The following is a 13214-nucleotide window of genomic DNA, read 5'->3' as shown; positions in this document are numbered from 1 at the left end:
CATGCTTTGCATGTGTACAATCGGTAAATTTGATTTTAATTCTTCATGTGCACTCTCTTTCTCTCATTAATATTGTCAAGTGCAGTTACACTAACCCTAGAACAATTTCATTCACTGATATGATTTGTTGGAACACATTTCTCCATTGCATACCACTTTCTTTACAAAATCACAGTTTAACATATGTTTCGTTTCTTCATAGGTATTTGTCTTTGATCTGATTGCATGCTTATGGAAACAAACAAATCTTTCATCACCCAAGTGCTACATTTTAGGTTCTACTACTTCCGATTTACTTCCGAAGCTATTTATATCATACTTTTTCTTTAATCTCCCAAAAGGGTGGCTGTACTTATTATTCTATCACAATACTAAACTACTTAAGATTAGTAAATGCTCAAATTATTCAACCTTTGAAGGAAAAATCTTATATCGTGTCTTGTATTTGTATTCATCTATTTATTGATGACTTTCTAGTTCTCAATTAAATAAACTTTGATGAATTTATATGTTGCCAAAACCAAGTGGTATCAAAAGCCTATTTTCTTTATACAAGTATTCTGTGAAAAGAATATACACACTAGATTACTTAAAAATCTTCAACTTTCTTAGGCAAGATTATGTATTACATCATTTACTTATACTAATCTATTAATTCATAGTTCTTTATTATGTGAATAAGTAAATTTCTGATCAATTTATTTAATACTTGGAAGCAATTACCTATTATCTTTTATGCCTATGCCTTTTGTGTTTTCTATGCTAAAAGTAGACTATAGAATACATACTTTAGAAAGGAAAAAAGATATCTTTAATCATTCATTCTGAAACTCTAGATTATGATATAAAAATACTCGAGGTTAATTGAGAGTTCTTCACTTGAATCTTTTGACCTTAACTGAGAGGTTATATTTTTCACGTAGATTTGGCATTGAAAATTATTACATAAATTTGTGCATTTGCAAAACCAGATGAAAAGATGAAGAGAGAATTTTCTTTTTAAATAATAATCCTACTGGTGAAAATAAATAGTAAAAAAACTAACCAGAGTTTTTTATTCTAGGGAACCATGTTGCTCCACTCCATTAGAATCAATATGCAACCACTTTGCAAAGACTGAAACAATGTGAAGAAAACTATCCCCCAAGTCAAAGTGTGTACCATTACTAATCATTCACATTGGACACGCTAACATTACCTTCAAAATACCACAACCCATGCATTGCACGAGTAAAAAACTAGTTTTATTTAAAAGAAAAGTACACATTCTATTAAGCTCCATACATCCAACATGTTTCTTACTCCAATATTGAAGTTTAAGAAATCAAAACTAATAAAGTATTGACTCGTGCAAAAATGGATGCAGTACTGCATTATTTTATTGTTACTACATTTTATTTAGGGACTGGATCATTTTGATACGCGAAATCTGGTAGTTGACATTTGATTTAATCTAAATTTGGATTTCGGATTTTGTATCCAATTGATTAAAAATCTGATAATCGTGTCCAGTTAACCTCGAAATTGGTGCACGAAATTTACATTCATTTGAATCGGTTCTCTGGCTATGTTCGAGTTGGTGTTTTGGCTTTCATAGTGAAGTTCAAACTTATGTGCAGACGAACAATATGAATTTGTTTTTAACAAATCACGTCGTTAGACAAGTTTGATAGTTAAGAGAGTCCCAGTGAACCATGTGACATGTCTCAGCCATGCGAAGGGGAGCATCGAGTGAATACCAACCTGACATATAAGAAGAGCGTTAATTCATACTAGGGACCGCGAAAATAAACAAAATCAAGAAAGTATAGAAGACATTTATCGTTCTACAAAAAATGGTTAGGAGTCTATTAGTAACATTTGGGCACATAACTAGATGCAAGACCCAGGCTAGAAAATTCAGATCACTTGATTCTATAAAATAATCAAAGCAAACAATTGCACGAAAAAAGAAAATTTTGTCTTGAGTAATGCTATTTAATCCCACTGAAGTTATGGTGGCATTGATGTGACATTAAATGATAGGTCGAATTAAATAAGTCATTCAGATCACTTGATTCTTTGTACAACATATGATTTCAAGATTGGAAGTCTCGATATATAATGATAACAAACTAAGCAATGAATTTCACAAAAATATATTGCAACTATTTCAGAAACTTTTGTGTTTCATTTTTACTTGCATTGATTCTGCAAGTTAACAGTAGAAAGTTTCAAACGATTATAGTACACAACAGTTCATGATGTTGTGGCTTTTATCTAACAAGGATTCATCAAAATCTAACTGAGAACGATAACTATCCTAAAGGATGCAGAAGGTTCTCAAATGACATTAACAGCAGTAAAAAGCGGAATGAACATAAAAATTGTTGGTCGTAAAGAAGCACGTGGTTTTGGAACCACCTCAGTAAAGCAGCTCTTCAAAAACAGGATCCACATTTTCCCCCCACTTCTCATGGTACAATTCGAGGAGCTTTTCGGCTGATGTTACACCTACCACAAAGAACATTAAGTATCAAACAAAATTGTTTGAGGTGCCCAAAAAAAGAACTAAAGAAAAATAAGATACTCGAGCCAAATCTGCAATTCTAATAGTTGGACACTAATAAAGTAACTTGTATAATAATGAACTCATTTTCCGGAATAAGAATGAAGATCCCGAGAAGGTTTCGGAAGTAGAGATTCCGTATTATATAACAGTCACTTTTACAAAACTGTGGGACAAATATGATTCCAACAGTAAAACAAGATTTGACATGAGAAATAATGATTTTACTCTAATAACTTGTTTACCTGTCTGGTGGAACATTAATATCTCCATTTGTATTGAGAATAACAAGTGGGAGGATGAACTCATATATGTAATTTCAACTCAATAAACAAACAGAATATAAGTTTACCAATCTGAAACCTAAGAATCAATGGAGTACCTGTTCTAGACACCTCAGTGACTTCATTTAGAAATCCTGTTTCCTTAAAGCCTCTTCTTTCCAAGCCATCCTATGAAAAAAGATATATACATTTTCATTAAGAAAAAAAGAAAGAAAATTTGATATATCGATATATCTTTCGTAACAAATAGTGGTCACATCAAACCACTTCATGTGATTTATTCATTTTTTATATTTAGAAAAAGTAACTAGGAACTACAATAATGAAATATGTCACCTTCGCCAACTTCACAACGTCTTGTGTGACATGCTTCAGCAGGCCATCTCGAAATGGAGTCTGCAGACCATACTTTGGTACCTATTACATAGTTTTGAATTAATGGCGGCTTGAAAGCTATAAAAGGAAACTATGAAGGAAATACTCTTGTTTTATCGAGTTTGATGAGGTGAAACAGGGGTGTATTTCTGATGCATGTGGGAGTAAGACCAAGTATGTTTTACTCTATGAAAACCCCATTCTAATGTCATATGCTAAGATTTCCCCTTCTATGTAAAACTGAACATGCAAACATACACTGACATACACACGTATATAAACCTTATCATCTCTTTTGAGTGGGTAAACATCTCAATAGTTTAAGGATGAACAAAACATTCTAATCACTTTATTATTTTCAATAACAATGTAATCAGTCAATATGCAATCGATATTAATGACGTTAGGGTCTCTGGTCCTCAGACACCAAATTCTAAAAAGAAGCAGCTTCAATTATCTCAAAATTGGTGATGCTGAAGGATGACAACCGTGACAGTCACAGAAACAACAGGAATGAACAAAAATCGGATGGATAAACAAAAAAATCAATCAAAAATTAAAGTATAAATTACATAACATGATAGAAAGCTCGCACGAAATTTGTAATAGAATTACAAAAGGAAGAACATTCATGAAAGAAACTTATAAAATGGAGCAGATGTTGTGGTGAGGATCACAGCAGTAGTGGTATCCACCACTGTTCCAATGCTAATGCCATCTCTTCCTTCTGCAGCTTGTTAAAAATGCACCAATTCCACCTCTTTCACAGAATTTAGCAGCTAACAAGAGCTTAAGTGGTTTTGAAAAATGCTACCCTTTTTTTCTTTTCATTTTGATTTATTACTTTCTTTATTTGGTTACATTAATTTTATGCTTATTTCGAGTTTCATTGAAAAGCAAACAATATAATGGACATACTAATTACAAGGATATTCAAAATTCTGTTAGCATCCTTTTCCTACTTATCTACAGTAATAATAACACTGCATTTCTTAAATCTATTCATTGAGCAACAAAATGTGAAGAATAAGAATCGAAAACACATGGTTAAATTCTGCTCTCATAAACAGCAATATGCCAACAAATACACAATGTCCAATATATGCAATGTAGATCAATTAATTGAAGGCAACTTTTCATTGATCAGCCAATTGATATTTTACCGCATTCCTTAACATCTGTCTTTCTTCTCGAGTCCAATCAGCTGTCATGTCCACAACATTTTGCAAGGAGATTTCATCATACAAGAGACCTACCTGAAATGTCATGATTACACTATTATATTGAAAATGGAGCCAATTACTGATTGTTTCATGAAGACCCTTATGCCCTTTTCCCAATCCTTAGCTAAATTTATATACCAAAACAGTTCATGAGATAGAAATAAAATCATAACCAATCAAGAATCATGAATAAGAAAGATCAGTAAATGCTGATTATTGTATGTAATGATATGCTAGAGATGATCCCTGATCATCATCGCATCAACCCTTTCATTCATCTTTAATTTTTAACAAATAATTGTTCTCATTAGTCATTATGGACGCTAAATAAATAGAACGGTTATTTCAAACTTTCACTTTAAGCTGTTACTGAAATGTAGAACCATTTAACTAGACATCCCTGAATTCTTTTGTTCTCTAGTTTTGAAAATGCACCACATAAACCATTGCATGTTCCAGATGAACACGACAGATATTAAAGACAATACCCAAAATGCAGGCAGGGCACAAAGCCTCCTCCAAGGTCCTCCATCAGCACCTCTCATCTCCAAATATCTTTTAAGCCTGACCTGGAATAGGGTATGGAAACTCATCAATCTCTTCAAGATACATACCCCTTGTTTGGTTCCCTTTAAAATTTTAATACATTTTTCTCTCTCTTCTTTTTAACCATACATTCTTCAATAAAATAACTAAGTAAATCAAAAAAAAATTCCTTCTTTTTTAACCACACATTCTCCCAAAAACTACCATTCCAAAATATATTTTACCCAAATTTCTCATTATAATAGTTGTCAAACAAGGGCATAGTTAATCGAACACTTTCAGCCAATTAATCACGACTTAAGATGACAACCTCTGGAAATATTGTTGTCAGATGATTTTCCCAATCATTGAGGTTTGGATATTCACCAGGAAGACACGGAAGTTTACCAGCCATAAAATCCTGAGTAGCAGATTTAAACGAATGTAATTGTAGTCACGTATATAAACTAGTAAAATATATTGTAATAAAGTTGAGAATAGGTAAAAACCCGGAAAGACAATCCAGCACAATCAATATACTTTTTCTTCCGATATGCAAAGTACATTGGAACATCGAGAGCATAATCTACATATTGCTCAAACCTGTGCCAGAAAAATAATAAGCGTGCTTAAGCATGAAGTAATTCGTCAATAATCATTTTCAAAGGAAATGCAAAATTAGAACAAAATGGCTGCTTATTATATGACTGAAGAATTAATTCTATGTTATAACACCTTTCTAAAGAGAACGGAAAAAGTGAGGATGATAAAGAAGGTTTTTATAGTTTAGTATTATCGATTTTCCCACACGTCTGAATCAAGGAGAAGTAGGACTAGAACCTAATTATTTCAAATAGAAAATCTTATTTTAAATTAGTAAATTAGTACGAGATTTATTTCATAAGGCATGACAAATTCTTGACAACTGTAGAACACCCATTACATGACCAATTCTTTTTTGCGTCTTCATGGCCTCCATTACTTTTGAGACCTGAATCTTTCTTTTATAGTTGATATTTCTATTTACAATGAGACTACAGGGGGGATAAATCGTAAGTTAGAACTCTAGATGAGCACTTTCAGATCTAAAAGGTTTTAGATTATGTAGAATTAAGAATAAATACATGGAATGTCCTTGTGTTGATGGTTCGAATAAGAATAAAGCTAGAATTACTTTAGAGAATCATGTTGCCCCAAAAAGTAATTACTTTAGGTATTTTATGTTCAATAATTGATAAGGAAGAATGACATGATGAAGAAGTAATGTATAAGATCTGAATGACATGCAGAAGTGCTATAGGGATCCCATGTGACGGGAAGATACCATTTAAAAATTGGAAGGAATATCTATAGAGTTAAAAGGCAAGTTTTGTGAAACAGTTACTGGAACACCTATACTTTTTTTGGTACTGATTGTTGGGCTTTTAGGAGACAATATACTGATAAAGTGAATGTAGTGGAAATAGGTATGTTAAAATGGATATTTGATCGTACTAGATGGATAAAATGAGAAAGTACACTAAAAGTTGGAGGTAGAACTGATTTCATAATAAACTAGGAGAATGACATCTTTAGGCAGTTGGAGTGTGTTTCGGATAGATCTAAAGAAATTCTTATTCACAAATTGACGTGATCCTAATAGAAAAAGATTAGGAGAGGAAGAGGTGGAAAAAACTAACATGGTCAATATGGTTCCAAGGGTTTGATTTTATTGGATGTTTCAGTAGGTGTCACAATGGATCGAGAAGAATCTTGTAAAAGATTATGGTAGCTTACTCAAAATCTACTGTAAATAACACTTTAAAAAGTAGCTTTACCCAAAAGAATCATCAAAAACAAATGGAAGCATCCCAGAGCGGTTATTATCAGTATCAGTCCAAATTTGGCTGCCAAAGAAAAATAATTATTATGTAATCTTTGAAAAGGCTGAATTACAAGAAAGAATAATATCACATCTAATCAAATAGCATAAAAAATAGAACTTCGTAGATACTTAATTAAGGCAAACATATACGTACCTTCTCATGCTGAGATAACCATTTGGTTTCCCTTCAGTGAAAGGCGAGTTAGCAAACAATGCTGTGGCTACCTATTTTACTTACTAGTTAGATTCCACATAACTAACTGAATTTTGACCACGAGAAATCACTAACATACAGGCTGTAAGGCAAGACCAGCTCGAAACTTCTTTATCATATCAACTTCAGAGCTGAAATCCAGATTCACCTGTCAAATTTAAAGTTACAGAACACTGATGTTTGAAAATAAACATATAACAAAAGAGAAAGTCGACAATGTTTGTAAGAAGTTATGGTCATAACTTAAAGTAACTTCAATCATAATCTACCAAAAACAATCTTATTAGCCTTACCTGAACAGTGCATGTTCGGAACATCATATCAAGTCCAAGAGACCCAACTTTGGGCATGTAATTTCTCATAATCTCGTATCTTCCCTGAGCAAAATTATTTTGTCAGCATATCTGGCAGCTCATCAAATCCAATATTGGTGTATAATGTTCACATGAAAGAAAAAGTTAACGCACTGTAAAATTCCATGGACTAACAGAAAAAAAGTTTTTAATTATGCTGATACCTTATAAACCTTAACCTAAATAAGCATGTTGTGAAGGTCAATATGCAAATATAAGGTTTATTGGAAATGCAAAATCATCTTTCTATATCTCTCAAACTTTCCCATGGAAAACATCCATTAAATGGCAAGGCATTATCTTTGCATTTTCACTCCTTATTGAATGAAATGTGGACATTACGTAGCCAAGCACCTACTTGCTGCAAGTTAGGCAACAATGACAAAATGGTACCTCTACTTAAATATCCATCAAAATGCAAACTCAACATTTCATTGAAGGCATAAAAGTCTAACCTTTGGCATCACAGGTATATCTTTAAGAGCCCATTTTGGCTGGAATCCAATTCCCAAGAACCCAATCCCTAACTCCTCCGCAACAGCCTTAACCTGCATATTACACGTAAAAACAATGTTAAGCTATCCTTTTTGGAGTCTGTTGCAAGCAGCACAAAGAGTGTTGAGGCATTTTTATTTATTTATTTATTTTTTTTTTTTTTTTTTTTTTTGGTTAAGATTGGACAACTAAATAAAGAAGAGAAATTGGCACAATAAATCTATATCCATGGCACAAAAGGTTGTGTCTCACTCCATAAAGTTAAAAGTTCTGAGATATGGAAGATGTCATGCTTATTAATGCTATAAGCCTATAGCCTTTTAAACATAAAAGTATACTCGGTATCAACCTGGTAAAGATGCGAATTCACTTCAGCACAAGTTTGATGCAAAGTTTCAAGAGGTGCACCACTAAGCTCAAACTGGCCACCAGGCTCCAGTGATATGCTTTGCTTTCCCTGGCAATAGACAATGAAAATTGTCCATAAGAAGTAAATCAGGACTGAAAAAGGTGACTTCAATATTTTTTTAGTAGCGGTGTGCATTTGAGACAATAAAGACAATAATATTGATTTTAGATAAGTTACAAATTGAAGATAGAGACTACTGATAAGTATATAAGATGTGTTTAAGTATACGAGAAGTGTTGAACTATGTAAAGTCTAATCATACTATATCCCTTTAATGCAGATTGACCCTAATATTGAGATCAGTGGTATAATTTGGCATTCAACGCATGTATTAAGTCCCTCTAATATTTCTACACAAATAGAAAGGATTATGTAGGTCTGCCGTATTAAGATAGACACTGACAGTAAAGTGTAATATCATCATTTGATCCTGATTATTCTACATAGTGAAAATTTCAAGCTTCAAGAGGATGTAGCTCTCACATCGAGAGAGAAAAATCACTATAAATTTGGCTGTGTTTTTGCTCGTGCATGTTTCTGGTTTTGTTTTTGCTTAATATTTCTCTAATATTTAGGATAAGGTTTTAATTCTTAACAAGATGAACAAGAGATAAATAAGATAGTTATTGATAGCAACTGTGTAGCATCACCATTTGTACCCAATACCCATTTATGTCATACCAGAAATTGCCAAGATAAAATTAATACCTGTTTGAGTCCAATAATTTTGTCACCTTCCATTATTTTATCCCAATCAAATCGCTCAGAGATACCATTAAGAAGCTCAGCTATTTGTTCATACTTCATGGGTCGTAATGTTCTAAACTCAAATCCAAACTTTTCATGTTCAGTCCCTATCCTGCATGACCCAATGATTAAAAGATGGGAGTATTAAATATATCACCACTCTTCAATAAATGTCAACAACTTCTAACACACTCGTATAAACAACAATTAGCAAAGAACTGAATTCTATACAGGAAATACATTGCAAAGAATTAATTGATATAAACACAGAAAAGCTTTGATTGTCTTTAAGCCAGAAATATCAGATGCCAACAGAACAAGAACTGAATCCCAGCCTTCCATCTATTTGAGCTAAGTCAAGAACGAACATAGAAAGTCGTGGAGTCATAACATTGAAGAAAAAGGCATTAACATTATCAGACAGAGAGGGCGAGGTGTATTTTGAAGAAAAAGACTACTTATAAATATTTAAGCAATGTACAGTTAGAAAGTGTGTGGAGGTACTGAAATATGGAAATATTCTAGTACCTAATAGGAAAAAAATAAAAACCAAGTACCCCCTCCAAGACTATACTTATGATGTCAAATAACTAGAACACAAACATATCCTGTCCAAAAATTGAAAGAAGATACTAGATGTTTCATTCAGCATTACTGACAAGTCCAATGGTCAATCAACTGATAGCAATTGCAATGCAAAATTCTGAACAAAAAGCTTCTGAAATTGTTTGTTTTAACCGCAAAAATGGAACAATTTTTTCTTATGCATAAAACAGAGCAGAAGCTTTTGCACACACATAAATATCGAAAAAATAATTATAAGAAAAGATGCAACAAAAATCCAAGTACTGATAAGAGCTAGAAATTGGACCTCCATTTTTCCTTGGGCTTGCAACCAGACGCTAGGTAACCTACAAGATCTTCTTTCGTCAATGGCTCAGTAGCAATGACGGCATCTTCCGTAGGAGGACTTGCAAAAACAATTACTTGATTGCCTCTTCTCCCTCCTATAACAACACCATCTAAATTCATATTTCGAATCACCTTCAAGGAATTCCACGAAGATCGACCTGAACCAAAAAATTCCTTCTTCTTGGATTCTGCCATGTTACTGGCAATGCTACGAACCACATTATATCGAACTTTGCACTGTATTATTTTGTAATGAATGTATTGTGATGAACCAGCCTGGGACATCAGCACCATGCCTTAAAGCTGGGAGAAATCAAGCATACACAGGATTTAGGGAAGGGCCTTTGAGCTGAAAATTTAAGGCAAATTGGATTGATTCCAGCACATAATTAAGTTGCAAGATGATTGTTATGCGGCAAAGAATTCAAATTCAATGATAAAATATCAACAAAGTTATGTTCAGAGAAATTATGGTACAATACTACAGTACAGATTAGATGGAGCAATTAAATACTCTTGCCAAAATTCAGCCGAAAATCCATATGAGAACTGAAAAAACTTAAAATTCGTGAGGTTCCAATTTTCACATCCTTAAATTTATACTCTCGAGTACCAAATTAAGTTGATGATATGTAATATAAGGTCCATAACCATCAAAAAATTAAAATTTAGATATAATGTGAAGTATGAACCTCATTCAACCTTAAGAGTTTTAAAATTAATTCAAAGTTACACAAATTGATTATTCAAAATTATATACATCCAAATTTGTAAAGGTATTGAGATTACACAAAATCGACGAAATGTAAACTACAAGAGGACAGATTCAGAGAAGGAAGAAGAGAATTCAGATTTAGAGAAACAGAAAGAGATTCAAAAAATAAAGATAGAACAGAGATAAAGATTCCAAAGTGGCGGCTTCTGTTTTGCACCAAAGCTATCAATCTTTTCACTCCTTTTTTCTCCCTCCATGTGCTCAATTTATAGAGTAGGCTATAGAATATTCTAGAATGCAGTGAGTAGTGAAATGGCGAGTGGAGTGAGCCATGAAAAAATTTTGGTTAAATTTGCATAAGTACGGAACCTTTCCAGTTGTCATTTCACAAAGTAAAATGAAAATCCATTTCTTACAATAAAACCGAGGACACTGGTTTACAAACGATGAACTCGTCAAATTCATTTCAATTCATGTGAAGATTATAAAGAAAACAAAATAACTTAAAACCCATGTGCAAAAATAAAAAAATTTAGCATCAAAATCACACGAAAATGAAAGAAGAGACTAGATTACTCAGGAGAATGTGCTAAGAACTCAATCTTGAAGCAACCAATACAAGAACTACCTGTGGATTTTGTACCAGCAGAACGAGAATTCTAATTCTTTAATTTCCGGGGAATTCAGGAAGAGAGAAAGAGATACTGCGTGTGCGCGCGCGTGCGAGTGTGTAGGATTCCAGGGACCAGCAGGGTTCTCTTAAATACTCTCGAAAACATGTGGAAATTTAACTGGCACATATTTTTTAACTTTTCAATTCAAAATTAGAATTAAAAAATCTTTTATTTAAAAATACAGTTGTGCTATGTGTATAATCGGGGTTGATAATCCCGATTGACAATTAGACACATGGGAGGGAGGCCCATGCGAAATAAAAAAATCGTATAATCCCCCTCCCGTGAATATATTGTCAATCGGGGTTGTCCAAGAAGAATAATTCTTAAAAATAAGGTGATACTTCAAATTTTGAATATTAATAATAATATTTAAAATTAATTTAATTTATATACCAACTCCACTCCCACCCGATTTTCACTCTCAAACCAGTTCTCCTGTCTCTATCTATCGTCTCCTTTCTCTCTTCTCTATCTCCTCTCCCTCCATTGACGCTACTCCATGATGGAGAGCGTAGCTCAACAACGACAACTAGCCCCCGTTTGGCCCCATTCTTATTCTCATTATTTTTTTCTCTTATTTTCAACCACACAATATTCCATGAAATAATATTATACACAAATCAAAAACTTTTCATTTTTTTTCAATTACACATTTTTCAAAAAAACAATATTCCAACAATTAAAATTTGGAAACAATGGGGGCCAAACATGATACTAATAAGTTGTGATCAATTAATTTATCAATTTGTGACCGAGAAAAAAGTTGTAACCAATTAATTTGATAATTTGTAACGTAAAATAAGTTGTACTCAATTAATATATTAATTTGTGATTGAGAAATAAGTTCTGATTTATAAAATTCGTAGTCGAGAAATAATATGTGACATATTAATTTGATAATTTATTATCGATAAATACATCGTGAAAAATAAAATTTGTGATTTTTTATCAGAAAAAATGTGTTGCTTATTAATTTGATAATTTTTTATCGATAAATAAATTAAGATTTACAAAATTTGTGATTTGTGATCTAGAAATAATGTGTAATCAATTAATTTGATAATTTGTGACCAATAATGAGTTGTGATTGATGAAATTTGTGATTGTTACATTTTCTAATTGTGATGTGATTAGTAAATAATTGTGACCATAAATTATATAGTATTGTGACAATAATATATTTAATTAATAAAACATTTTTATTATCTATTTTAATTAATAAATTTTAACTATGACCTATTTTTTAAGTTTTAAAACACGTTTGTTAATTTTAAAATGAATAATATTATTTATAATGAAAATTATCGATTGTTGTCATACATGACATACAAATAATAGTTTGATATTTGATAAATCAGGCAATAAAATATTATCACATTTATTCATCGAATAACAAATTATCATATATATGTCATGCAGATCGACTTCGGTAATCTTCACTATAAATAAATTACTCGAAATTTAAAAAAAATTGTATCTTCTAATCACCTTAAATGTGTAATGTTCCCTAATAATAATGTGTTTTCCATTTCAACCTTCCAAGGAACTATTTTAAAACGCTACTTTCCAAATATTTTATTAAAATAGTGATTTTCACACTTAAATAATAGGCAAACATATATTTTTAATATTAATATATATCGTGTTTTAAATCTTACATAAATTAGGCCTCATTGAATTCGGATCCTAATGTTGTTACTAATTGTAACAAATTTAATCTTCTAATTATTTGGGGATTTCATTTTCAATCCCAACTTTCGTACTTCTTAATAAACAATTTTTCCTCTCTCAATCCCAACCTTGAGGGCCCCCACGACTCCGCCCCTAGAGTTTTGTGAGAGAGGTAAATCGCGGGATGTGCCCCAACAGGTCA

General features: G+C 32.2%; 1 protein-coding gene across 3 annotated transcripts; it reads right to left on the bottom strand.

Annotated features, from left to right (window-relative positions):
* Positions 1-1512: 1512 nt before the first annotated feature.
* Positions 1513-11423, bottom strand: LOC111375123 (glutamate--cysteine ligase, chloroplastic-like). 3 transcript variants are annotated; one of them, XM_022997917.1, is made up of 17 exons: positions 11293-11423; positions 9909-10252; positions 8999-9149; positions 8231-8338; positions 7842-7934; positions 7327-7410; positions 7113-7181; positions 6974-7044; positions 6773-6841; positions 5465-5558; positions 5287-5376; positions 4919-4999; positions 4371-4463; positions 3169-3249; positions 2931-3000; positions 2404-2493; positions 1513-1743 (listed from the first exon to the last, which is right to left on the bottom strand). In XM_022997917.1, exons 2-16 carry the CDS (start codon positions 10241-10243, stop codon positions 2405-2407), a joined length of 1578 nt encoding a protein of 525 aa, XP_022853685.1. In that variant the 5' UTR covers positions 10244-10252; positions 11293-11423; the 3' UTR covers positions 1513-1743; position 2404. The 3 variants fall into 3 exon arrangements, with proteins under 3 accessions (XP_022853685.1, XP_022853683.1, XP_022853684.1); XM_022997915.1 differs by lacking the exon at positions 1513-1743 and having other exon boundaries at positions 2105-2493; positions 9909-10298; positions 11293-11419; XM_022997916.1 differs by lacking the exons at positions 1513-1743; positions 11293-11423 and adding an exon at positions 10739-10920 and having other exon boundaries at positions 2105-2493.
* Positions 11424-13214: the final 1791 nt, after the last annotated feature.

The sequence above is a fragment of the Olea europaea genome, unplaced genomic scaffold (genome assembly GCF_002742605.1).
Source record: "Olea europaea var. sylvestris unplaced genomic scaffold, O_europaea_v1 scaffold134, whole genome shotgun sequence".
Lineage (NCBI taxonomy): Eukaryota > Viridiplantae > Streptophyta > Magnoliopsida > Lamiales > Oleaceae > Olea > Olea europaea.
This window is presented reverse-complemented; position numbering and strand designations above follow the sequence as displayed.